The sequence below is a fragment of the Apteryx mantelli genome, chromosome 7, assembly GCF_036417845.1.
Source record: "Apteryx mantelli isolate bAptMan1 chromosome 7, bAptMan1.hap1, whole genome shotgun sequence".
Classification (NCBI taxonomy): domain Eukaryota; kingdom Metazoa; phylum Chordata; class Aves; order Apterygiformes; family Apterygidae; genus Apteryx; species Apteryx mantelli.
In genome coordinates this window covers 29,558,473-29,585,655 of record NC_089984.1, presented here as the reverse complement: position 1 = coordinate 29,585,655, position 27,183 = coordinate 29,558,473, and the positions used below count along the sequence as shown (strand labels likewise).

Here is a 27,183-nt window from a genome sequence, read left to right as displayed (position 1 = left end):
AAAGTTGCAGTGTTGTTGCACATTCCTTGTATTGGCTATGAAATATTGAACTGCCACAGTGCGACACCTGTTTTTTCTTTCAAACAAACTTTCTTGTTCGAGGTGTTCGGGGTCCCCTTCTCCTGTTTGTCTTTGTCTTACCACCTGGCAGGAGCAATTAAGGGCACGAGAGGGAATAAGAGAAGTAGCAGAAATGAAGCCAAATTAATTGTGTAATTTTTGCACTTGACTCCAACCCCTGAATGTGTTCAGACTTTCAGGAGCTTAATTGTAGGAGGACCAAGAGGGTTATCCCAGCTTGGGATTGTGCAAAGAAAGTAAAGCCACTGCCCAGTGACTAGAGAAGAGCTTTGGCAAACAAACATATTTAGGGTTTATCCTCCTTTAAATCTAATGACCTTTGTGTCTGACTGGTTGCTTAAGTACTGTATAACTGGTGCTGTTACTTGGTGGTGGCTGGAAAATCTACCAAACGCTGCCTCGGGATCCTGCTGCAAGGTCTAATAACAGCAACAACAGAAGCCTCTGTCCTTTCAGGTAGCAAAAAGATCCTTCTCAGTGGAACCGTGGAGACTGGGGTTTTTAGGTAGTATATTACAATTTACTATTTAGAAATCAGCATTTATTCTCTGCATATACTCATTGTCAAAAGTTGCACATAGGTTGAAGAAATGAGAAAAGCATCAAGAAGTGTGCCAGTATCTGCTACTGAGAAATACCTCCCTTGATCAACTCCACCCCAGTATGCTGAGCATGATGATTAATTTAAACTGCATTGTAGCTAAAAAGCCTCCCTTACTTCAGCCTCTGCATTAATTATCTTGTTACTGTGTAATACGCTCTTCCTGGTAAGGAGAGGGCAAGGTCTTTAGCGCACCAGCATTAGTTTGGCTGATTAGTTTATAAAACGAAACAAAACTAATCTGCCGACCAAACCTGTGTTTTCTTTCCTCCCTCGTTAGAAGTGAGAAAGGTGTATAAACCTCTTTTGACAAATGGCATATGCAGTGCCACGTTGACGGGATACAGGTATTTTTAAAAGCTAGCTCTGGTTCCTGAGGATTGTGAACATCTGCTTAGAGGTATTGTAGAGCTCCACAATGCACTAATTGAATTACTCTTTTCTGGAGTTGCAGACTGCACTAATTGAATTAGCATCAGCCTCTGTGTGTGTGTGAGTGTGTGTGTGTGTGTGTGTGTGAGCGTGTGCGCCCGCACACGCGTGCCACCGCGCATGTGTGTGTGCGTTGAGCTCAGCAGAACCGGAGCCTTGGGGAGCGGCGAGGCAGTGGGGGACGCGACCATCCTGTGTACTGTGCTGCTATCTCATGGCTTTCTGCGGTACTGCACAGTCTCCAGGGAGGAGAGAGGGCTTTCCAGTCCTTGGCATAACCTAAGGCTAAAGTCCTTTGTAATTCCCATGGTCCCAGGATGGTTTAAGATCTGTAACAACACTGCTTCTTGACATTATTTAATGGTTTCTTAAAGAAAGATTATTATTTTTTTAATTAACCTAACAGTTCGGTGAATTTTTCATGATCCTCAAAATATTTTAACCAAATCTTAATCATTCTTGCATTATATGAAGAAAGAAGTGGTTAAGTGTAACTGACTGCAGCCCCCTGATAGCAATAATAAATGTTTCAGTGTATTCCTACTGAAGTTAGCACCAGCATAGTCTGTTATAAATCACTTGTCTTCGTTATCATTTTGATTTTGAATGACTCTGAGCTGTTCTTAAGAGGTAACCAGTTGTACAAGATCAGTTTCTACCTATTTCTGCTAAACTGGCAAAGAGCTGATGTCACATTAATAATAATTTTAGAATTAAAATATATAATTCTGTCACAAATTTGGGAAGTTCGTGGTGTTCTCTATCATCCAACATTTAAGCCAGTGTCTGTGGGAGTTCAGTGATTCTTGTAAAACATAACATGCAGAGATAATTTGAAGTAACTTTAAATGCACACATGTATAGGAGAACAGAATGAGATCTTCTTACAAATCAGATACTTGATCACACGCAAGTTTTAGGGGAGGGAGGGGAAAATCCCAAACCCTCAGAGGGTAAATTTTAAAATTCATAGCTCAAAAAGATACTTATTCACTTATGGTGCTTGGGATGGGTTTCTTTTTATTTCTTCTGATTTCTATTGACTACTACTTATTTTGTGCATGAAAATAACCAGATATTCTTTGTTGCGTTCCTTCTTGTCTAGAAGACCCAGGTTTTTGTAAAATTTCAGCGATTTCCATTGTGCTTTTTGTATGCTTTTTGTACATCATTCTCTCAAACTGTATCAGAGATGCAATGGCATTTATTTTGCTTTAATGATCGTTCCTGAGATTTTGTTACTTTTCAAATAGACCAAAATAATGTACTAGGATGCTGTGCAAACTAACTAAAATTAAACTATGCTTGTCAAAATACATAATACTCTGTGCATGATTCTTTTTATTTTGTTCATATACTTGCCCTATGTCTGGTGATGTTAAATAGGACTTCTAATTACCTTGAAGAATCAGCAAGTGCTGCTATACACAAAGCTGTTGCGAATTCTCAGTGTCATTTAAATTAAAAAAAAAAAAAGTCCCCCCCCCCCAACAAAATGGAAAACATTTTTTTTAATGTGTGGAATAGTTTTTATTTTTCAGTGTTGCTTTTGGAGGAGAAGTCACAAACAAATTTATCCACTAAATTTATTTTGATTTATTCACATTTGAAGCTGCTTCTCTTTGGCATTATATCAGGTTTTCAGTCTCTTTGTGTCCCTTCCCAAATAGGGAAATTGTACAATTTCCTATGAGTGTATCCATGTATAGCATGGTCAACCATCAGCCTTTTCCCTGCCCTCTAGAAGAGAGCTTGGGATTTATTCCCCCCAAATACAACCGTGTATCAAGGAAACAAAGGAAGCGACTCTAGTTCAGCCAGTAAAGTTGCATGCATTTTTAGTCTTTCAGGAATATGCTTTTCACTTTTATGGCATCTTCAGAGCAATGAACTCTGCAGCAACCCTTTGATGCAGGTAATAACATTTGACCTTGCAATGCAGCGCGTTCCCTTGTTGAAATGAGGACTCCCAGCACCTGGATATTTTGGGTTGTTCTTTGTAAAAATCGGTGTGTAGTGTGGGACACCTTCCTACAGTGCTGCGTCCTGGTCGAACTCAGAAGCGAAGATGGTCGTGTTGGGGGGCTGGGGGTTGTCACCTCTAAAATAACATCGGAGTGAGCCCAGTGCTGCCTTAAGAAGCAGTAAGCGGGAAAGAATCCATTCCATCCAGTGTATAAAGTGCTTTTAAAAACAATCTATTTCTAGAACCTAAATTGTCCTGGGACCAGCTCTTGATATAAAAATTCATAGAAACCTGTTTTTCCGAGTGTGGTAACTTCTTGCCATAGTGCTGTAGTGTTAGAATTCACATTGGCCAGGTTGTTCTGTAAATTAAACAGTGACAGCTTCCCTCGGGGGAACAGCCAATGTATTTATGATGATGTGCTGATTACACAAAATACACTGCAAGCAGAAAACAGCTGCAGAGAACAAACCTCTTAAAAGAATACAATTACAAATAGCACCCTCAGTATTTCTAGTGGTGAGAGTAAAATACAGCATGCTAATGCAGGTTTTCTAGTTTGCTTCCAAAGAAGAAAAGGGATGTACGGAGTAGAGGCTAAGGCATGGTTGGATGCACATGCAGTGCCAATATGGAGTGGCATATAATCTGTTCCTGAAGGTGAAGGGCAAGAACATACATACCTCAGGCCTGCCTTATAGCTGCCCTTGTTTCTTAAAATTTCTGCGATTGCAACTCCGACAGCATTGGCAAGTGAAGCATTGGGGCCCTCCAGCTTGTCAGGGTTTTAACCACTGTGGTTCGTACCCTCTGTCCTCACTAAAAATTGAGATGTGATTAAATTACTAATAAATAGTTTGCGCTACGAGTCTGACCATTGTGAAACATTGTAGGAGATGTTATGGCGAAAAGTCCTGGTTTAAGGCTGATCTTTCTTCTACTGCTAATTGTTTGCTTTGAGGAAACTTTTACAGGAGAAAAAAGGAATGGCAGATTTGAGTTGTTGGTTTTTCCTAGACTGCAGTGTTTCTGTTTTATTTTTAAAAGCCTCCTGGCTTGTATGTTTAAGGCAAGGCCTTGAACCAAACATCTTAAAATCCGATTTAGGATATGACAGAGTAAAACTTGCAGCAAAACGATACTGGGAAGATCGCGAAGATAGGACAAAGAGCCTGGCAGCAACAATGGTGCTTTGGTGAGCCTTTCTTCATCAGGAAACAAAAACTGAGAAGTAGCCAGAGTTGCTCTGTGCACCGTGCCTATGTAGAAGAGCGAAGTTGCGATAAAGACTGCTGTTGTGGGATTACGTGCAGGTTTGTGAAAAGTAAGAGCCTGTGGCTGCGGCAGCTCGCTGTGCTGCTGATGTCTCACTTTGGAGGGCTGCAAAACAAAAAAATCTCCCAAACCCCAAGCACATTCTTTTTTTTAAGTCTGGGATGAGCTGAGACAATTTAATGATTAAAAATATAATTTCATATGGCTATATCATGAGTGCATGTGGGAGAATTCAGGTACTGAGTGTGTCCTTTCCACCCACTTTTTGGAGTAATTGATGGATAAACGTAATGCCTTTAAGGTCTGGAATATCTTGTGTTTGGTGGTGGTGTCCTTGTTATGCTCTAGGACCAGTAACAATAAAACATGATTCAAATGCTAGGAAAGGAATCATCTGTTTAAAACCAAGAAGTGTTGTCCTTTCAATATATAAATCTGATTTTAAAGGAGATGAAGTAACAACATTGGCACTCTGATTTGGAAGGACTTTAATTCACTTGCTTAAAAAGAAGAATCAGGCTTTCCATCTATGGATTGCTGGCATGTACTAATAGACTGTTATTCATCTGTCTGTCTTTTCTTTAAATCGTTTTTGAACCTCCCTGTGTTGTCCTGCTCTGCTGACATGTATCCCATGTGGCAAGAAGGAGTTTTGTATAATCACCCTGCTTTAATCAATAGAATAATTGATAAACCAGATAAGATTTAAACTGATTACCTCCCCGAGCAGAACTCCCTGAGGGCCTTGGACTCTCTTAATTTTGACATGTATGTTGTGTACCCCGTGGATGAAGTGCAGTTTGAATTATCTGTTTTTATTTGCTTAATGACGGGGAGGGTGTTAAAGTCAAATGTTTAATTAACCCAGCAATGGGCTGCGCTGTCACTTACACACACATCCAGCTGATTGAGATATCTCACCGAGAATACTGAATAGGAATGATAATGTGGCACTGAGACGGAAGATTGCTTTTTCAATCCATTTGCTGGGTCACTGCTTTGAATGTCTTATTGGATGAAAGGCATTCAGCCTGGAAAAAAAATTCAGCATTTAAGTACATTTTGTTTTCCTGGCCCCCTCTCCACCAAGAAGTTAACTAAAACAGATATGTTGTAGGATTAATAAGCCATTCATGTTCTAGCAAAAAGCTGCAAATAGCAGGTCTCAATAGCTGGTGATCTAGAGCGCTGTAATTTCCTATAGGAACAAAATCTTTGCTAGCCCCGAGGTATCTGAAGACGAGTTACTGCATACACATACACCCCTATCTTTCATCCTTTGATTGCTTGATTACCCCCCTCGTTTGATGGTCTCCATAGCAGGTCCAACTCTTCATCCTTACCCAGGGCAATGAGATTTGTTATGACATTTTTGTAGCTCCTTGCTATAGTTCAAGAAAATGCTGTTTCAGAGTTGGAATTATTTGGTAATAGCAGAACCTAATAGTGGGCTTTTAAATTGAAATGTTATGGAAGAGACTGTTGTGTTACCATGTTTGTATTTGGTATCGCCACATCGCGATGACCCAGGGGATTGTTTCTTGGGTGGCAGCTGTTGTTACAAGGCTGCAGTGCTTGCTAACCAAATGTCATAACATTCAGTGACTAATCCGTAATTTCACATGCTTTTATTAGAAGATTATGTTATTTGTTTGCTTTGTTGAATGAAAGGTTGGTACGCATTTAGACTTGCATGTTCTTGTATGCTGGCCATGAGTTTTTCCTCAATATTGTATGGAAAAGAACGTGTGTTAGAAGTTAGCTAAATTTGCCCCACAGTCCAGTGGTGGATGATGATGCTTGGTTTTTTGTTTTTGTTTTTTTTAAAACAAACAAACAAAAAAAACCTTTTGCTTTTTTACTCTGTCGAAAGTTGGAACAAAGCTCTAGGTCTGCCCTCACGGACAAACTGCTGTGAGGCGAGTTAGGGGCTGGAGCTACATCATGCGAACAGCTCTGTGCTCACTCTCTCGGTACTTTGAATCTTTTCTAAATGGAAAATGAAGTTGCTCAGGCTGCAGGGTCACCTAGCTCACATTTGCCATGACATAAAGACATGGGTGCCTGTGTTTCCCGTGGGGTAGATAAAATACACTGTGAATTCACAGCAATCTAACACTGCAGTAAGTAGCTTGAGTAGATCTTTCTACTTGACTACTTGAGTGGTGAGGTGCTTTCGTTTATTATTTTAGGAGGGATTGTGCCTAAAAGGCTAACACAGTGAGGGAGCCAGAATTTGGGGGTTCTTGCCCCACGCTATCATTTTGACTTTGGGCAGACAACTTAACCTCTGCTTCATGCCTTTTTTCATATTTTCTTTCCCCTCTTCCCCTATTGGAACATAGGAAGAAAAACCCGAAGCTGGAAAGGGAAGGCATAATACAGCAGGATGAGGGCAGTGTGGTTGAACTGGATGTTTGGGAGATGGGAAGCCCTGGGCTCTAGAGAAGGGGTGTAATGACTAGCAGAGGTCTTTCTGTCTGCTTGACAGGAAAGCTCAAAATGAAAGGTTTTGACAAAAGGTTAATATAAGAAGGGTAGGACATGACTGGGGGGGGAAGGGGTTTTATAGTGGGACTAATGAGACTGCATTTGTCCTTTGAGGGAAGTAGCTGTAAAAAGTTGGAAAATAGTACTTCAGGAGAGTACATGCAGTCTGCAGCAGATCTAGGCAGTCGTACAACCCATTTATCAGAGCACTTGCCGTTCCTATGCAAATGAAGCTATAATAAATATTGTATAAAGAAAGTTAATCTGTATCTAGAGAATTTTAATATATAAAAAGTTTTTTAAAACTCCCCTCAGACTTGTTGGCTCTTGCTAACTCTTGTTAGGGCTAGAAATATGTTTTGACATATTTTGGATGTTATTTTATGTTCACAGCCTGTAAAAGCTGTTTTTGTGGTCCCTGTCCTCCCTCCCCCCCATATATGTGGGGGAAAATTAAGAAAACATCTGATTCTGAGCTGCATCAGCACAGATGAAAAGCCTTGATCCATGGTAGGGATAGAGGGGGAATCCTGCAAACTGAGAATGAAAGTGAGTAATTCCAAAATCCAGTAGTTCAACACTCTGATCCGAGTGTTGAAAATGAATTTGTGTGAAAGGAATGTAGCAAAATTCAACCAACAAGGAAGCGCGAGCCAAGCTGTGATTGATTCTGTTCTTCCATTCCCTCCTTTAAAAAGCTTCTGTTCCATGCAAAATCTGTCTTCCTGAAGTATGTGTGGCAGAAGTCTACAGTCTTAGAGACAAACTAACCTCAGCTGAAATTGTTTGAAGAGGAATTTGAACGAGAATTCCAAAGATTGGTGAAATCATTAAGGTTGTCCTAGAGAACAGAAAAAGAAGAATACTTTTTTGTTCAGCGTGAGGAGCAGATGTGAGGGATAATTCACTAGTATGAAAAAAGCCAAAGCACAGTGATAATGGGATTCAGAACAAGTCCTGAGATCAGCCCTACGTAAGTTGCCCTGTTGAATTTTTTAGAAATAAATACCCATATTATGCATATTATACAGTTAATTGGTTGTTTTCATCTATGCATTTTGGGAATATGAGCTTTCTGTTCCCTAAAAAGATGTAGGTAGTTTTGAAGTACTATAAAAGCTTGGAGTACAAGATGTACGCTATAAAACCATGCATACAAAGTGCTAGCTATAAAAACATATGTGTACCTGGGTAGGTACTGATCGATTTGTGTTATTTAGGAAACGAAATTCTGAAACAGACCTGGCTGTGAAAAATTCCCAGCCATAAAATTCAACTCGAGGTCCTTAAGGCTTCTTAAGCTCTAACCTTGTTATGAGGAATGGGGAAGTCGAACTGCCTAATGCAGATGTCTGTGAGTTACAAAAATAACCAGATGTCCTGATTAGCAGAAGCAAATGTTCTTCCCTTAATCCACGTGAAATTATATTCAAAGGCTCTCCGGATGTAATGCTTGTGTAAATAAGGCACCAACAAACATTGGAATAGAAAGGGCCATTGGCCAACTAGCTTGCGAGGCTTGAAAGCTTGAATATTAAAAACAAATTTACCACTGCTGACTCTCTTAAATTCACAGAACAGAAATGTTAAGCAGGGCTGCTTCCTGGGGAATGTGAAGAGACTGTTCTCATTAGCCATATTTTGTCTCTCTGTCTCTCTTTCTCTCTCTCTCTTTCTCTCACAGAGAGAAATGTCTGTGAAGTGTTTGAGAAATGTCTACGAAGCAAAGCTAGATTTTTGGAATATCCCTAAATGGCTTGTTCCCAGCACCTGGATTTTTGTTCCCTTCCTAACTACAAATCAAATTTCCGCTCTTTAAAATATTCCTGTTCATCATATCTTTGATGTCCGTAGTGTCTTTTGAAATTTAAGAGTTAAACTGAATTCACTGTTCTTCTGTAATGTTAAGACTCCCCACACCTTTAACTTATGCTTTCTAACAAACCAATAATTAAAAAGTTAAATCAACCTGATGTGAAAGTTCTCTTGATGTCAAGAATTTCCAGTATTTAGTCTCATTGCTTTGAAAATAAGTTTTTTTTTCTAATCTGCAAGTTATTAATTTGAGTGAAAAAGACAGGAAAATATGCAAGATCCATTTTGTAGATGTAAAAATTAGAATCCTATCATGGTTTTTCAACTGCAGAAAGAATTTGTTGGAACTTTTGTTGTTGTGGCCTGTATTAACATAGATGCAAACCAAACTCGGTCTTGTGTGAACGCGTCTGCATGTGTCTGATTAGAGGGGCAGTGTTGTCCTTTCCCATTCTCACTGTTGTCAGAGCTTCAGTTTTGGGAATTTAGTTTAGCATAGACACCTGAACTGCTCAGGCATGGATTTGAACTTCATTTCTTTAGGCATATTCAGAAAGAAATAGGCCCTATCACGAAGAGTTTCCAAACAGATTGGAGCCGTGTGGAAAACAGGTTTTTGTGCAGGTAACTCTGTAATCATAGTACACATATGCATGTCAGTCTATAAAGCAGGCACTGAGCAAGGATACCAGTTTAACTTATCTCCTTTCCTTTTCCGGTCTCAGTTGCTGCAAGACAGGCGGCAGTTTCTCTGCTTTCTCTTTCTTTCATTCGAATGCTCAGACTTCAACCCCTCGCGAAAGTACCATTTAACTTTAAACTTGTAAGAGCTGGGAAACTTGTCTACGCCTTTGCTCCATGCCGAAGTCACCCCCTTGTGCCTACACATTGCAATTTATGGCGTTCTCTAAAAGGATCTAATCTCGGTGAATGTTCAGAGCAGCAAATGCCAAAGAGGAATGGGGTCTAATATTTATCTCTGCATTTTCATTGCTGTGGATCTCCCTGTGTGTTACAGCTGTCATTTTTGTTTTATCTGCTGAACAGACAGAGAATTGCCTTCAAACTTGCTGTTTTCATACTTGTTTTTCTCAAAGTACATTAGCCAGTGTTAAGGACCATTTTTACATAGTGGAGTGGCTAGCCAAATAAGCATGAATTTGAGTGGTTTAGGCCTTGTGAGAGGAGAAAAAGGAGAAGCTATTATTACGTGTTTTTAATGGATGTTTAGGCCCATAATTTTTTTTAATGATAATACAGCTTTCAGACTGACATTGGCTATGCCAGGATTCATCCTAGCAGCGTTTGAAATAGCTGAGATATTTATAAACTGACAGACAGCATTTATAAAATCAGGATGCTGACAGTCCCTTAACGATAACAATGGGCTCGGACTCATCTATCACTTACAAAGGTTATTGGAAAGGGAACGTAAAGCTTAAATGCGTCTGTAGTCTTAGACTGGCACTTATTTCCACATATACACACACATGCTCTGTCTGTGTGTGTGTCTCCCTCTCTGACTGTCTCTCTCTCTCTCTCTGTCTCTCAATCCAGTCTGGTTGATATGGGCATGGGGCAATCACAGCTAATTTCCCCACATCTTTACCCACTGTTTCCTTGTCCCATTTCCTGCAATCAGTTAATGCAAGTTGGAAGACAACTAACTTCATGGCATCTTGGGGCAACAAGAAAGAAAAAAACAGATTAGACAGGAGAAACCTCCCGACTGCTGGCAGGCTGCTGGCTTGTGTTTGGAAAGAAGAACATTGTGCATTGACTGACAGCCTTAACCTGGGGCTGGGCGGGGGTTAAACAGGCCTTCTGCTTTATTTTCCTCTTATATAGCACCGGTCTGCAAACAGAAATGGCTTTATTCAGTGGATGCCCCTCGGCCGAGGTGGTAGCCTGCCCTCCTCGGCCAGGAAAACCAAGTGCATTGTGGGGACCCTTCGAGGAACATGAAAGAGGTGGTCAGTTATTTGCAAGCTCTGATTAAAACACTATGTTCAGCAAACACACCGGGGAGCTTGAGGATCAGGTTGTATCAACAGTTTGCACTGGAAAAGGGGAAATGCACTATTTCACCGGTTTGTGTTAAAACAGCGATTTTAATGTGGCTATAGAAATACCAGGACAGCTACATCTGGCATCTGGGTTGCCCTTGAATCATTTACTCTACTCTAACTGTTTGGACACTGTGTTCCCACTGTATTATTTGCTTAGGGACCTGAAATACCCAAGTAGATTTCCTTCATGCAATTGGATGAGCTTATATCACTAAAAACACACCCTGCCCCAGCTTCTGTTGGAGCTGATGTGTACACACGCAATGGCTAGAGCGAGACTTGATTGGCTTGAGGGGCTCTATTTATCAGGGAACTCGATTAAAATACAGACTGCACATGACATCAAATTTATAATCATTTTTCCACAGCAAGCAAGCATTTTCTGTATTGGATGCAGGTGTTTAAAGCAATAGTGTGTTTTAAGGGCCAGTACAGCACAAATTCTGGCCTTTGGGATAATGACAAGTGTTTTGCCTGCATAAACAATATATATTTTTTTTCCCCCTTGAGGTCCACACACACCTAGTTTCCCTCAAGCTCATCATCTCTGTCAGGTTAATCAATAGGCACCGTATGGCAGAGGGTCAGTAATCAGTGTCATCGTGCCTTTAAATCGTGTTGAAAATTTGCTTAAAGCCTGGGCCAATTAACATCGAGATGATGAATGGATGGGTAGATGGGAAGAGCCTGGCGCTCAGGGGCTTTGTGAGAAGGAGATGCTCAGCTGTTGAGCAGCAGACACCAGCGAATAAAATCAGCCATTCATGTGAGCTCAGTCCACCCACTCTTAATGATAATGTCAATCTAGCAAAATATATACACATTGGAGTTGTCATGAGTTCATAAATCAAAGGAGTTTGTCAAAGGCATTCAGATTAACGAGGCAGCAGCAATAACAAGTCAAATTTGCATAGAGAATTGCCCGAATCTCAGTAAATTATGATCCTGTTTTTCATTTGATTATTTGCTAATGTCTCAAGAGGGAGAATGATTATATTAGCATGCAAAATCTACTCCAGAAGTAGAAATCCGAGGTATAACAGACCAGCACATGATGACAATTAATCAGTTTCTGCATACTAGCATAAACGCGCAAGGCCCAGAAATGAACTCCTTTTTTTATTATTATTTCTCCTTGCTACTGATCCAAATGGTTCAGCTTGACAGAGACTTTATATTGCTTTAACAGTGTTCTGAATTGTGCCTGCAGGCAAGACATAGTTATGCAGCTATAACCAACCTATCCATCTGCCAACCAGATTGGAATTCTCCTATCCAAGGCTTCCATTAACCCCCACTGACAGCTCCAAACAGGATTAAGAATTTGAAAGCATAAAAAATAGTTGTGCTCTTCACATAGACACACAGTCCTTCCCCCACCCCCACCTCCCCACACTTGGAAAAGGGCTGCATCTGTACTGTTTTATAATTAGTGTTGGGCAGCACAGCACCAAAGAAAGCCTCCCCAGTTGGCAGGGTTTTGATTTCCACCATGACGAGTAAGGCGGTGCTAAAGGTAGCTCCGTCCAATTGGTAGTCCCTGGGAGTGCATTTATCCATGTATTATATCTCATTCCCAGCAGTGTTTTGCTGGGCTATGTACACAAAATACTGCATGTCATCTCACATCAAACACTTCAGTCTAGGGATTTTGTATGCATTGTAGCATGTTGTGTTTAGTGATGGAGGAGACTTCATGGGGAGAGTTAAATAGTAATAATTTTGTGGTGGTCTTTAAGACAACCTGCCATGGAATTATACTCTGTTAATTACAGGCTGAAGTTTTAAATGCAAATCAGATTTAAAAGGATCTCATTATAGACTGTAGCCATTTCAGAAAAAATAAACTATGGAGGGCAAATCCCCTTGACAGGAACCTCTTGCTAGGGAGAAATTTTGAAGGTTACAAGAAATGTGAGGTTGGGTTTCCTCGTTTCTCTTTCCCACATTTCCAATGTCATTGTGTGACCTTGGGCAAATCAAAAAAAATACCAAAAATATTACCAGTCTGTGGAAAGCGTGGAGGGTGGGGATAGGTATTTATCTCACCAAGGTTGACCATGTTGTGCTTTGTAGGCTTTGGCACTTCTCATCTTATCTTGCTTGTCCGGTGCTTGTTTGAAAGGAGAGACCCCTGCACGCAAGTGCAAACACTTCTGTCTGGTTTTAGTTCATGAAGACAGACATGCCTATGGGGTTTTAGAATTTGCTCTAAGGAAAGAGAGTTTGTATGGATTTTCAGCCATACCTGCTTTTTACGTCCACTGTTTCTTTGTGCTTCTTTCACCCTAACAAATTCCCTCCTTCCTCTACTATGCATCAAGTACAATCACTGCAGATCTTAATATTCCCAGTGAGTACACCACCACACCGTCTGGATACCAAATGCTGCTTCCCTGAGCTGTGCCGGAGATGTGCGTTTCAGTAACCACGAGAGGGTGCTCAGAGCAGTTCCTCCCTTTGTCTGCCTCTCCTGCGGCCGGGAGCGTCGCCGACGTCCTGCCGAAGTAAACCTTACTCTGACCTCACGCGTTTATCCCTCCTCCCACCTTGTTCAGCAAGGAGAAATATATAGATGCACTGTTTAACTCGATTACATTATCCTCTTCCCATGGCAACAGCTAAACATTACCTTATCAATTGGAATTTGCTTCCGCGCAGCTACAGTTCGTCCCAAAATATGCAGGATCTCGTACCTACACCTGGATTGATGGGTTCCCTATGCCTGAGAAATGAGCGGGAGTTATAAACATCTGTGCTTTTCCTTAAGTGTAATGCTTTCCAGTCATTCTGTCTTCACCAAGCGTAACTTACTTGCCGACAAAAGTGCATGAGCAGCGCTCCTCTTTAATAGTCTGCTGTTGGAGCTGCTGTGTTGGTGCTGTAGAATGGTGAGACGCCAAGCTGTGAACCACCATATGCACTTGGCAGTCTTTGTCTGGTCTTTGTTCAGCCAACCTCTTAGCCTTGCCACCTATAAAGATAATGAATGCAAAATGGTCCTCTGCTTGCTCTTAAAATTAGATGCTCGGCTTAAAGAAAAAGTAGATAACTTGATGCTTTGCAGTAACCAGGAATTTCAAAATAAGGGCTGACAGTTTGCCATCAGCACTGATTTTCCTGCTTTTGACGTTTTTGGAGGGAGAATCCTTAAAGGCTTTGCAAGGCCAGTAAAACACAAGATTTCGCTGTTATGGAAAAGATTATTTGGAAGGGGGAATTGTTTTGGCCGTTGCTGTAGGGAAGGGAATGAATGTTGAAAATGCATCCAGAAATATTAAAAAAGCCCCCGCCCCTCCACAACAACAAAATGTATTTCCTGGAATGTATAGTATTCACCTCAAATTCTTATGCCTCTTGCACTTGATCTTTTTCCTCCAAAGCACAAAATTGAAAGCCTTACTTGAATTAACCACTTACTAAACTGTATTTCACGTGAAGAAAAGAGCAGCTTTTATGTTTGACCTTCCTTTTTGCAGATATGTGGTTCTAGCTTGTGTGATTTTACGATCACAGGCCTTTCTGAGCCAGATTTAATGTAATAACTTGGTCCTTGGCTGAGGCCTCATATGAAAACTTTTAAAAGCTTGCCTCTTACAGCGATTTATCAGGCCTGTTTAGGATTGATTTCCATTATAAAACCCTGGTTACAGCATCCCAGATGTCATGGTGCCCTGTGAGTTCTATATCTTGTTTAAAAAAAAAAAATGCTAGTTGGTCTGCAAGCCTTGATTTACACAGAATCCTCGGGACCAATTTATGACATCCTGGGTGGCTTTTTTTCCCCCCTCCTTATTTGCTGTTTTTCAGCAAACAGCCTATGCCCCTGCCCTACCTCCAGGCTGCACCTTTTCCTCCCCTTCAAGAGAACTGCAAACGTGTGAGCTACCCCGACCATGCCCGGTCACACAGCGCTGCCACGGGCGCGCGAGCCCAGTGCTCTGCTGCGGGCTTCCCGCAGCCTGCTTGCCTGCTGCGAGCCCTGCTTTGCCATGCTGTCCATGGGGCTCCGCTCCTCCTTTGCCAACAGATGCCCCTTCCCTTTCCTGAAGTGTGGGGCTGGAAGCTGGCTCTGAGAGAAACTGGGCAGAGCAGCACTCTGCGGAAGAGGAGGTTATTTGGAGGAGGAGGGGGGAAAAGTACAGGCTGCAAACTTGCGCCTTGACATGCTACTCCTGAGCTTGCCTGCAAGTAACTGGAAGACCACACTTTTACTGGCAGAGCTCTCCCTAAGCAGTTTTTCTGTCTCTCTTTAAAACCTGTTTAGTTACTCACTACTGAAAGTGTGGGAATGTGGCCTCAGGCTATGAATACTATGGTGATCAAACTGATTTTAGATGTGTTCGTGGGATTCCCCCAAAGCTGCCTGTCGTTACTCCATCGACACAGAAGCTGATCCTGTGCTAAGGAACTGTGCTCCAGAACCGCTCACTGCGTCAGCCGGGACAGGATTTCCCCCCTGTACCCAGCAGTTTTTAGCTAAAAGTTTGCTAAAGATTGTGCGTGTACTGAGAATAAGCTATAACCTATCTTTATTCTAAAGCAAGTAATAACTGGTTTTGAACATGAAGTTAACAGGACAAAAGTCTCCTGGTTGCCCTTCTGTATTCATCCTGGAAAGGCCTTCACAGTTCTTCTTTCCTGTCCCCGTTCCCATGTATTTCTGATACTCTCTTTCTGGAGGTGGTAGCTTAAGTTTCGCATCAATGTGTTTTTCTGGAAAGGTCAAGGAATTGTGTATGTATGTAGAGTCACGGGACAGGAATCAAAGACATAGCCATGGTATCAAACCTCCCTAAACAGATTAAACAAAAAGCAAACAAATAAACAAAAAACACCTCCAATCCCTGCCTCCTGACCACCTCATTCACCAGCATTTAGCTAAATGAAATTTCTGAGTGATTTCTGACAGCCCAGCAGACTCTGTGCAATTAGTAAGTTAGGCAAATTAAAGCATAGAGGCATAGAGGACAAGTGCACCCATTAAGTGTCTTTAGTTTTCAACAGGTTCCACTGTTTTGAGTAGTTATTCTGGGGAGTTCAGAAGCCTTGGTGTTGCCATACTCATCAGACCATCAGTTCACCTTTCCAAAGAGGCCATTACTAGTAGTTTCAGTATAAATCCCCAAAGCCCAGGCTTCTGTAATAGTTATCTGCACAGTGGTGCATTGTTGTGTTGAGGAGGAGAAATTATTTCTCTGCCATAACAAGCCATTTGGCTTAGAAGTACAAGTTAGCCTCCAGTATGTGTACGTGTAAAATAATATAGCCTCTGTAGCTACAAATATTCTTTTTCTTTTCTTCTCACAGAGTAATATTAGGGAAAAGAACTGAATTAAAGCTTACTTTCTTTCACAGAATTCTTCTGAGAGAGAAGACTGTAATAATGACGAGCCCCCTAGGAAGATCATTCCCGAGAAGAATTCACTTAGACAGGTATGTGATCAGTCTCTTTAAAAATGCAATAAAACTTTCTAAGCTACCTGAATCCTAAAATGCTTTTGGAAGCTGAAGTCTGATTTGTGCTCATGGACTTTGAAGTCTGAGCAAGTTGCATTGTACCTGGGGAAATCAGACACATGGGCTGAGATTTCACAAGGGTGCAGTCTGATGACTCTTTCTAAGGAAACCTAGGCTGTTCTGTGTGGTGCTGTCACCTGTGACTTTCTAGTTTTACCTTTCCCTGTTTGCTGTTCATCAAGACCTCTTCAGCCTTTTTTTCTGTAATTGTTTCTGTCCTCTTTGTCAAATATTTTGCCTTGCTTCAGATCGTGCTTTCAAGAATCTCAAAGGGTTCTACAACAATTAAGCTTTTTATTACTGTTGAAGGTAAATTTTCTTAGAGATGATGTCCAGGTTAATAACCTGAAAAATAACCAATTTTTCTTCTAAATTCATATAAATTACTACTGGGTAGAAAGGAGAAAGGGTGGGCAGATAAACATATCTCTTTGTCCTTCTTATATAGTAAAGCAAATTTCTAAGTCGTTCATCAGAAGAATCACTTTTATAATCCCCATGGTTGACAGAGGGAATTGGCTTGTGATTTCTGGTGGATTTAGGTAGGATCTAGTGATTTCAGATGGTGCTTCATGTAGCAGCTTGCCCTTCTTTCTCCCCACTGCAGTCTTCAGGCAGCAGAAGCAAATATGTGGCCATGCCTCAGCTGCCCAAGTTTGCTGCCTGGTGTATCAGAGTAAAGCCATTGATGAAGGTGATTTAAGTGAACACCCAGGCCACAGACTGAAGCAACTGAGGAGCTGGACCTCATCTACAGGAGAGACAGCCTCAGGCAGAGGAGTAGGGGGGTAATACAGTGCCCCACTGCTGCTATTTCTAAGCAAAGCTGAGAGTCAGAACCACGATAGAATATCTTTTTGATATAGCCTGTTTGTTCTCATGGCTAACTTGCTTTATAATGTACTGTGTTCGGAGTGTTGGATTCTGTGGGAATAGGTGTCATGTGAAGGTCTAGATGTGGCTAAGACACAGGTCCATGGAAGTCTTTTTGACAAGAGGCAATATACTTGGATAATGAGCAAGATATCGGATATTGTTGAGAAAGATTACCTTGTAGAGCTGATTAAATGCCTTACACCAAACTTAAAATGTTTTTGACATCCAGCAACAAATGTGAAAGCCAGCAAAAAGGGACAAAGCTATCAAGTGTCTAGGAGTCCAACACACCAGAAAACTTTTTTTTTTAATCTTAGCATTACCTTACTGATGAAGAAGTCATTTGGTAGACTAGTATGCTTAAGGTTCAAAAATAAAAGGCATATGTCTCTTCTCCAAGAAAAGGTCCACAGTGAGAGATGTTAAGTCAAAAGGAGCACTGGTTACCTGTCTTGTGTGCTTTCTCATCCCACTGAATCCTTCCTCATGATTGTTGATTAAGGAGGCGACAAATATTCATATGAGCAGTATTATACAGATCAAGAAGATGTGGTTTCTTGAGCTGGGTTTCCTTCCATTATCTGTCAATCTCCAAAAGTATTCTTAGTGTCCATGCAAAGCTGCCTGTCCCGTGGGCCTGCAATTCACCGTAACCAAGGTGCCTTGGTATCAAGAATACACCTTAACAACTGCCCTGTCCAAATATTTCCTATTGGAAATAATTCATATGGATGTTATTTACAGCAACAATGATTAGCTGTGTTTCAGGATATTGTTAAGATGTTGTATCACAGTCTGCATCTTTGTCTGTGCCCAGTCTTTGTAGCGACAGATGCAGAACACAATCCTTGGGTCTTGTGATTGTTGTGTGGCACCTTTTGTGTTGAGAACAGTGTTTGTGGACAAGTTCAAGCTGGAGTCTTAAAGCAGCACCCTCATGTCTAGCTCTTAGGAGGTGGTTACCCAAGATTTTGTGTCTGTGGCAGAAGGAATTTTGGTTCTTTATGTATGCATAAATAACAGCTGTCAGATCATTTTGGAAGCTCGGATGAATTCCTTTTCTTCTCTGTTAGCGATTGGCAAGAAGTAGTCAGTCAGAGTTTTCCAACTCTAGGTGCAGGATTCAGACACATGCAGCCGTGTGCTTTCTTCTGGCCTAATGAATGAGTAGAGTGATACTTATTGGAAAGATCTGCATCTCCTACAGGAAGATATGCAAAGTGGCTACCCTGCCTTATACCTCTCCATACTTTGGAAAACCAAAATGATTTGATCTGCAAATGCTGTCAAAGCAGCAATACACGAAAAGCGCTGAATTCAGTACCGGTACCTTAGTGGAAAGATGCTAACGTGGTAAATATTGAGTGTATAGTTTCATATTTTCTGTCCCTACCTTGAGATGCTGCTGTTAAAATTTCATTATTGGGAAACACGGACATACCTACCAGCACGGAAGAATGGACTATGTGTGTGTGTGTGTGGAGAGGGGGGGAAGTCTGTTTACCTAACTAGTCTTTCTAGTGGGAATGTCATCAGATTCAGTCCTTTTCTCATGGTTTAGTTTTAGGAAATGGATGAGATGCATCAGACCACTTCAGGGGAAGCATGGTGTCTTGATCTGTTCAGCTGAGAAGTTTAAGTAAGGTGCATTACCTTGTCTTGCCTTGTTTGCCGTGCTGGTATGCATACAGCCTTTGCCATAAATGTTGCCTCAGGTAGGTTTGTGGCGCAGACATACCAGAAGGTGTAGGTGATGAGAAGGTGTAGTGGTTACTTCAGCTTCCAAAGCTGCAAGTAGGCTGAAGACCCCCATTGCTTAGTACTATGGACCTCTTACTAGGAGAAATGTAACTTTTCTATTGGTTGAAATGGCTTTTGTAGACGGGCATCTTCAGAAGTCTCAACAAGTGGAGCTGTGTTCCTGGCATGCTGAAGTGGGAGGTATGGCCACTCTTAGATGCATGAGGGACAGCAAAGCAGAAGACATGGATATTAGCACTAGGAAAAGAAACAAAAAAGATAATGAGCTTGATGCTGTTAGCTGGAACAGTAAAAAGATCTAAGCTGTGACAGATTTTGAAGTAAAGATGCAAATATTCAGTTCTTGCTGACTGCTTGATCTGACAAAATTAAATTTTGAGGGGGTAAACTGAAAATCATAGTATGAAAACAGACTTCAGAAAAAAACAATAACAAGTGGCAAAAGTTTTTGGCAACTTTATTTAAGCTAACAAACGAATTTTCACACTGCAAAGTTATAAATTAATTTTAATAGGCTGATCCAGATGGTCCATTTGGAAAATGGATAGCTTGATCTGTTGAAAATTAAACTAAATTTATCTCTCTCATACTTCAAACTGAAGTAAGCGTGAGAAGAGTGCCCATTAAGTCCAGCTCATACAGATGGACCGGCAGGTCACACATGGGACTAATCTGATTCATTTTAAAAATAAATGCATGAGTTATTGAATCAGGTTCCTGTTTCAAATCCTGTGTGTGAGCGTGTGTGTGTGTGTGCCGCCCTTTCAAAGGGACTCGCAAATGCTTCAGTGCCTTTTTAACCTGTGTGTTTCCATTTTAATTCAACTTCCTTGCCAAAAAACATAATTAGTTTTCAGTGCCTATCATTTAGTGTTAGACCCAAACGCTAGATTGATTAGGTCAGGCATTTGTTATTTTAAGGGCTACATCTCCATTCTTCATTTATGAAGAACATGAGCTCAATAGTCTTGGGGAGAGAGACGGCCTTTAGAAACTGCGAAGGGGAAGCTCTCTGGGGGCCCCTCCAGCCTTTTAGCTTCTGGGTGTTTTAAACAGAGCCATGAATGCAGATTTGTAAATTTATTGCAGTGCCATCTGGTTTTTTTGCAGGAACCGTATTATTGTTGGCTCGTATCTGTCTATTGTGGTGGTCACTCCCCGGGAGCTTGCCCTCATAGTCCTCAGGAAAGTGATGAATAGGGGGGGTCAACATGAATAGGTCACAGGGCAGCTGTCCGGGGCTGCCCTGAACTTGATTACCCCGCTGGTTTTTCAAGAAGATGGGCACAATGCAGGTTGTTTAGAAACCTTCCCTGCCTTCTCTTCGGCGGAGTAAGAATGAAGTGCCTTTTGCTGCCGTGGTTTCTTCTGTGGGCAAAGCTGTGCGGGGGGAAGCGCTGTCAAAGGTGCCTTGTGGGGAGCTGCTGGCAGCAGCGAGATTGCCGTAACGTACCTCCTGCAAACCGCACTTTGGGCTCTGCTGTCGTTCTGCAGAGCTTCCAGATGGAAGTCCAGGGGAAAAAATCTCTGTCTGTTACCCCATTTGAACAGGCCCCTTTGCATTTTCAAGAATTTTCCCTGTTAGCATTTTGGCACAGAATATTGCCTGCATTCAGTCTTAGGGATTTTAGATCATTTTGTAAAATTACATGTAGCACCTAAAACATGCTCTAGGCGCTATTTCAAAGTTAAAACAGGCACAGTCTGCTCTTAAGAGTTTGAAGTCAATATACAAGCAAACCCTCAGAAGCAGAAAGCAGTTAAAGAAGGCAGAGCAAAGGAACGACAAAAAGTAGTAGCAATCACTGTTCACTTCTTGTCGGTGGCTTCACCTGCTTCTTAGGACGCCTCTGCTCCAGGTATAATCTAAAGCTCTCCAAAAGCCCCTTCTGCTGTGCAGAGATAATTCCCTCTTTTCAACTGACGGGGAAGGTTACAGAGTGGGGAGGTTGTAAGGGTCCTGCAGCTCCCTCCCTTGCTCTGGGGAAGGGATTTTGTAGTTAAAATTTTCCTCCTCTTGGAGAGCCAGCTGAGACCAGAAATACCTTTTCTGTAAAGTTCCCCTCTTTACCTCATCTTGTATGCTATAAATATTTGCTAGTAAAGAGTGGCTGGTTGAAAAGTCTCCTGAAACTGATAGAAATACATCCGAGTCATGCATTTAGGTTTGTTCTTTCTGTCTTTAAAAAAAAAAAAAGTTTTCTGTATTCTCAAGCAAAAAAATAAATCACTTCCATTTCTCCATACCACTTAATGCATGTTAGAAAAACGAGCGAACCTGGGCTGTGCCAAAGTCTTAAGTTACAATGGGAACGCTGCCTTGTGGCGGAAAGGCCACGGGGTTCTTTCAGCATTGGTACTAATAGGAATCTGTCACCCCACTGCATTTCTGCATTCCTCCGTAATTGAGTAAATTGCAAGTGTTGTCTACTCCCCCCTGCCCTTTGTGTCCATGTCCACTTACCATCCGAAGAACGTGGGCAGTGATAAATAAAGTGCTGAGCAGGGCTCTCAACTCTTTGAAAGCAGCGTGTTGCCAGCCCCCTAGTTATATTTCTTTAAGTGTTTATGTTTTTCTGTATTCTTTCTCTTGTGTGGCTGGAACCCTGGGGATCCAAAGCCATGAGAGAGGCCAAGAAGCTAACAAAGTAGCTGTCCTCTTGTTAGCTTGTTCCTTTCTTCTTTAAAAAACAAGATGAAAACCATCTGGCTCAGGGCATTACATTTTCCTCCCCCATGCACCTCTATAGATGAAGAGTTTCACCTGCAGTGAGGGTTTACATTGATTAGGGAGGGAGCAGTAATTCAAGCCTCCATCCACTTCAGTGATACTTTGCAGTCTTTAAAGGTGCTGACCCATTGAGTTAAACTGTCAAGGGAGGATAAAAAAGGAGCTTCATCCCGGGAGGTAACAGCTGCCAGGTTTTCAACACCTTGTGCGCTGCTGGAGAAATGTCACAAATTGTCAATGGAAAGAAAAATCACTTGGCTGCCATCTTCCCTTAATGACGAGCCTTATAAAATGAAAGATTTAAGGGTTTTTAAATCAGCAAGTAGCTGTCAGGGAGAAGGGAAAAAAAAATCCAGAGGGATTTTGAACAATGGTCCCAACAAGATGTAGATTCAGCAAATAATGCGTCCAAGTTGGACTAACCTGATCCGTTTGGGACGGGCATGGTTATCTTTGCACAGTGGGACAAGAGGGAAGTGAAAGCAGCAGCAGCACAAAAGTCTAGCATTAGTGTGTCTGTATTTGGAAAAAAAAAAATGTCTGATTCATAAGCCAGTGAACTGAGAGAAGACATACTGTATTTCTGCTCTTTTGAGGACAATTTGTTTTCAAGCAGCTACCAGATGGCTAAATACCACGACATTTCCTTTTTCTTTTTCTTTTCTTTTTTTTTTTTTCTTAACAAGAGATCCAGTTCTCCTTGCTCTTTGTTTTTGTTTGTTTTAATGCTTTTACTTCACTGAACAGCCCTGTGGTGTTCGGGCACTGTGACATACTCTTTTTCCCTTGCATTGATGGATGAGGAAAAAAAGATCTTGAGCTTTAATGTAATTTCAGATAACAGGCAGATTGGAATAAGGTTTTTTGTTTGTATTGTCTTGAGGTTTTTTTGTTTTAAGGGCCTTTTTTTGCTGTTTGTTTTAGGTAAGTCATTTTAATTGTACTGAGTAATTAGAAGGTACACACAGCCAAGGGAGCTTTGTTATGGTAATTGCTCAAGAAAACCCACTCCCCAACTACCATTGCCATGTGTTGAGACGCTTCTTCCCTCTAGTGGCAATATTAAGGACTCTGGCTTTCACAGTAGGCAAGGTGTAATTGCAATATGACAAACTGTGCTTTAGGGAAAATCCTGTAAATGATCCAGTTTTTTGTTTGGCTAGTCTTTATTTTGTCTTATGACTTTCCGTGGAGACTACCCTTCCCAAGACTGGGCTATGGATAGCAAAAATTTAGTCTTAAGAAAATACTCAGAGCAAATCACAGATAATGTCTTACAGCTTGACTTAATTCTAGTCTTCTTTTTAATTACCTGTTTATAAAAACGTTTTTAAATTTGTTGAGATTACTTAATTCTTTCAGAAGCACCTCATTTGAAATAAATAAATAAATTGCATTTATTTTAAATAGTCCATGTGAAAGACCTTTAAAGGGTAATTAATGCAAGTCTCCTAAGACTCTAAGTAAGATGAAAGCGATCTTTCCAAACCTGCTAGAGTGATTTGTTTATATAACTTCCCACTTCTGCTGAATTCTTCTGAGTCTAATAACTTTTTTCTAACCGTTTGGCAATTTGTGCTTAGCTACAAAAACCCTTGTTCAAAAAGAACAGTTTAATAATCTTTTCCCTGAAAATGACTTGAAGGGAGGGTATGGGTTGTGTCTTTTTGCCGTGTTTTTATTAGTGTTATCTTTCTCTGATAAATCATGTAATTATTAACTATGGGGGGGGGCGGAATCTTATTGAACTCCTGGGTTGCAGCTTCTATTAAAAAGTGGAGTTTTGTTCAGGGACTGGGGATTCTCTGGATAAATGGCCAAAGAAATGGATTTCTTTTGGCAAAAAAGCTGCACAAAGACCGTTTTGCTTTGCGTTCAAGACTTCAGGTTGGCATTCTGTGTTCATCCAAAGCTACGCTGGCATGAGTAGAAATGTTTGTGTCAAAGAGCAGGATTATCCTTTATTAAAAAAAAAAAAAAGAAAAAAAAAGTCGGTCTATCAGACCAAGTCAGAGAAGCATTAGAAAAATGTAACCAAAGACACTTACGGAATGAGATCAGATATAGCTCTATCTTTAGTGAACTATAGTCTAGTGTCTCTGTGGCATTTTAAGCCTTCGGCTGCGAATGAATACAGCTTTGTGGTTCCCCTGCTTCTGACATGATTTGGTGCTGCCATATATTTGTAGATTTTTTTTTTTTTCATTAGAGCTTGTTTTGCTATAGGGCTGCTTAACGCCGTTCTCAAACGGCTTTTGCAAGGTTAAAGGAATGCAGCTTGGTAACAAGTTTGTGTCATTTTAAATATATACCTCCTAGTAAATAAGGAGGAGCCTTGCAATCAATCCCTTTTAGTGTGTTATATGTTTCACCTGACAACTAAACCCTCTATTGATTAACCATTACTTTGTTAGATAATCTTGTGTCATTGAGCCACTGTAAAAATTAAACTCTTTAAAATGTTTTACCCTAGCAGCAGTGCGAAAATTGAAAACTTGTTCAGAATTACAGCCAGCTTCCACAAAGAGGGTAGTTTTCAACAAACTGGTTTATGTTTGCATGCTTTATATGCAATATAAAAACATATTAAAGCACTCCAACGCAAAGCTATCTGCCTGTGGCGTTGAACCAGGCTACCGTTTCAGAGTGCTTTCCCATGGCGAAGAAACCTCTTATCTTGATGAAAGGTGAGGAAAAACTTGAACAGTTTCAGTGCAAACTAGATGAGATTCTTAAAATGGTTGAGCTTTAAAGGTGAAGAGAGAGATTTGCTTTTCTGAGACTTGGATTCTGGTTTTGATTTTTCGTGTTTTTCTTCCAGACTAGTCAGTGATTCCACGGGCATCTAAACCAATGAAAGGAGATACTTCGACGCTGCAGGGTAACATGAGACATCATCAAATGTTTTACCTAAAATGTAGGGCTCTGAATTACTGCTTGATGATACAACATTCATTTTTCTTTCATTCAGGTCTACTCACTAGTAACTGTTAGTGTGTGAACACAACTATGAGAGTACCACATGAAACCAAATGTCCATCTATGCCAGCATCTTGTGTATGAGAGTAGCCGGCAAGTGCTGCCTATGGAGAAACTTTGGAACAGGGCAACCGTATAGTAATACTTTCACAATATATTCTCCTGCCTTCTCATGACTTGTGACTTCATGAGCCGGCTGCAGTGTCTTTGCATCATTATCAATACATTTCCATTGAAGCCTACTAAGTACAGTGACATTACCTCTTTTTACCCCTGGACTTTAAGGAGAACTAGATTTTGTTCCAAGTTTTTGCTCGAGACCTTTTTGAACATTTTGTAGAACATCCACATACATCTTCTGTGGCATTTATCATTTTATTCATGGCGCGTTCTTCAGTGAGAATGTGCAAATAAGAACAGAAGAACTTTGTAACTTTACAAATGCGGTAATGGACATTGAACTGCTGATCACTGTTGGTATGGTTTGTTCTCAAATCTATATCCTCGTGGGTTGTTTCCATTATACATACTCGTTTTAATTTTTTTTCCCATGACTTTTTTGAGAAACAAAGAGCTACTGAAGGACTAAATGGTTGTCTGGTAGTTTAGGAGTTGCATAGATCTGTACGTAGTAAAATTACTGTACGAAAGTTAATCCTCACAATAGAAGTATGTTCTTGTCCCCATTCTGTGTGTGAAAATGCTGGGAAGGAGAGATTTAAGTATTGTTGTAATGTTATCCAAGGGCGGAGAGTCACTAAGAACACAGGAACGCCCAAGGTGGTCAGACCCATGGTCCGCGCAGCCAGCGCGCTGTCCATGGCAGTGTCGGTAGAAGATGCTGTCTAGGGAGAGCAAACCAGTCTGGCTACTTTCTGTGGTCCATTCCCCTCCTTCTCCTGCAGCCTTCACAGCTGCTGTACTAGGATGTCAAGGGGATATCCCTGCCAACCACTCCATGGGCCTGCAGTCTGTGAGTTTGTTTAATCCCTTTTGCTGCTTGCTGATGTTGTTTCCCTCCGTACCATCCTGTGGCAGCAAGCTCCAGAAGTTCACTGCTGTCTGTGTGAAGAAGGGGTTTCTTTCTTCTGTTTTAAACTTATCCTCAACTAGTTTCGTCAAGTGTCTCTAGTTCTTGCGTTGTGGGATTCGATGAACAAATTGTTTTGTTATGCTGAAAATACAGTTACTGCTGTTCATACTAAAATGTGCTGTCTTCTGTGTGAATGAAAATAATAAAAGTTAAGCAGTACATTGGAATAGTTATTTGTAGCTGTATTTTGACATGCACACACCTTTCGTATAGGAGTGTAATGAGTTTCCTTCCTTCTCAGAAAGTTTTAGTTTTTTTAGATTAGCATTTATTACTTTGTATTTTGTACTTGGACTCTCAGCTCTTTCCCATTTGCTAATGTGAGAGGAAGTCTGTTGTAAACCTGTTTTTTAAAAAGCTGTTTTGTTTGTGCGTACCTGTATTAGGAAGGAAAAAGCTTGAGTCTGGTTCATGGCTGTGCCACAGGTTTCATGTGTATAAGTTCCCCTCAGTATAAGTTTTTGTGGCTGAGCTTTCCCTACAAAAAGTGGAGTTAATATTAGCTTTCTGTGAGTCAGGGCCTGTCTTCAAACATACAATGTGTAGTAGGTAAGTTGTATAGAAATACTGGTACTGGAATTTTAGGAATGAAATTGCAAATGAAAGATCACAGATTTATGATAAAACAGATGGGTTAAATATACACAAACGTAAATAGTGAATAAAAAAATCTTATCAACTATTCATGGTTTTTCACCTTCAGAATCTAGGTTGGATTTGACTGATGTGATGCTTATAAAATAACACGTGGTATTGTCTGAACATTAGTGCAAAGCAAATGGTGTCAACTTTCTGTCCACCAGTTGAGCCACTACATCTAAGCCACAATTTATAGTAGTTTATGCTATTCCGATCTCTCTTCTGAGGAGAAAGTGCTATGCATACCAGAGTGATGGTTTTATGGTGTTGGCAAATATTTGCAAGAGGCTAAGTTGAGTCCATCAGACTTCTGTTTGCTTGTGGGCTAATCCCGGGTTGAATCAAAACCTCCCCTGCTGAAAGATGCACTCTGTTCGTCTGCACGGCGCTTTGAAAGGATTCATGTGTTTGAATTTTTCAGTTTCTCCTTCTGGATCCAGAGTCAGAAATTGCTAGCTGGCTGCTAGTTGCAGCAGATATCAGTGTTGTGTCTTGTAAGGAGATCTGCTGGAGCCAGGATATTCTGCATTCCTGTCTGTCACTGGTTCTTTTCTGGTTAGAGAGCTCAGTGAGAAGTAAAATGTAAAGTGATAAAGCAGTGGAGAAAATAGGGATTTTGTGCTCCTTTTTGTTTGTTTCGTGCTGAAGTTTAAAAGTGGTCGGAAAAGAAAAATAGATGGAAAGGGCTGTGAATTCCTGAACTGCCACAAGAGTGTCTGTACAGTATCAGACCAGTACAGATCCGCCTGAACCAGTGTACCGGTTTTCCATGGTGGGCAGTAATGAGTGTTAAACGAGGATTGTAAGAACCTGGGTGACCAGTGAGTGGTGCTTCCCCTGGTTCTGATCACCCAG

The 27,183-nt window shown here is 41.0% G+C and overlaps 1 protein-coding gene across 6 annotated transcripts in view; it reads left to right on the top strand.

The window, feature by feature from the left end:
- BTRC (beta-transducin repeat containing E3 ubiquitin protein ligase) overlaps window positions 1–27,183 on the top strand; it is a 119,576-nt gene that overhangs the window by 32,457 nt on the left and 59,936 nt on the right. For 4 of the 6 annotated variants that reach the window (XM_067300163.1, XM_067300160.1, XM_067300159.1 and 1 more), the window contains one exon: window positions 16,088–16,165. The exons of the other annotated variants lie outside the window; for them this stretch is intronic. In XM_067300163.1, coding sequence (XP_067156264.1) covers window positions 16,088–16,165 — 78 coding nt within the window. The remainder of the gene's footprint in view (window positions 1–16,087; window positions 16,166–27,183) is intronic. 6 annotated transcript variants of the gene reach the window in all.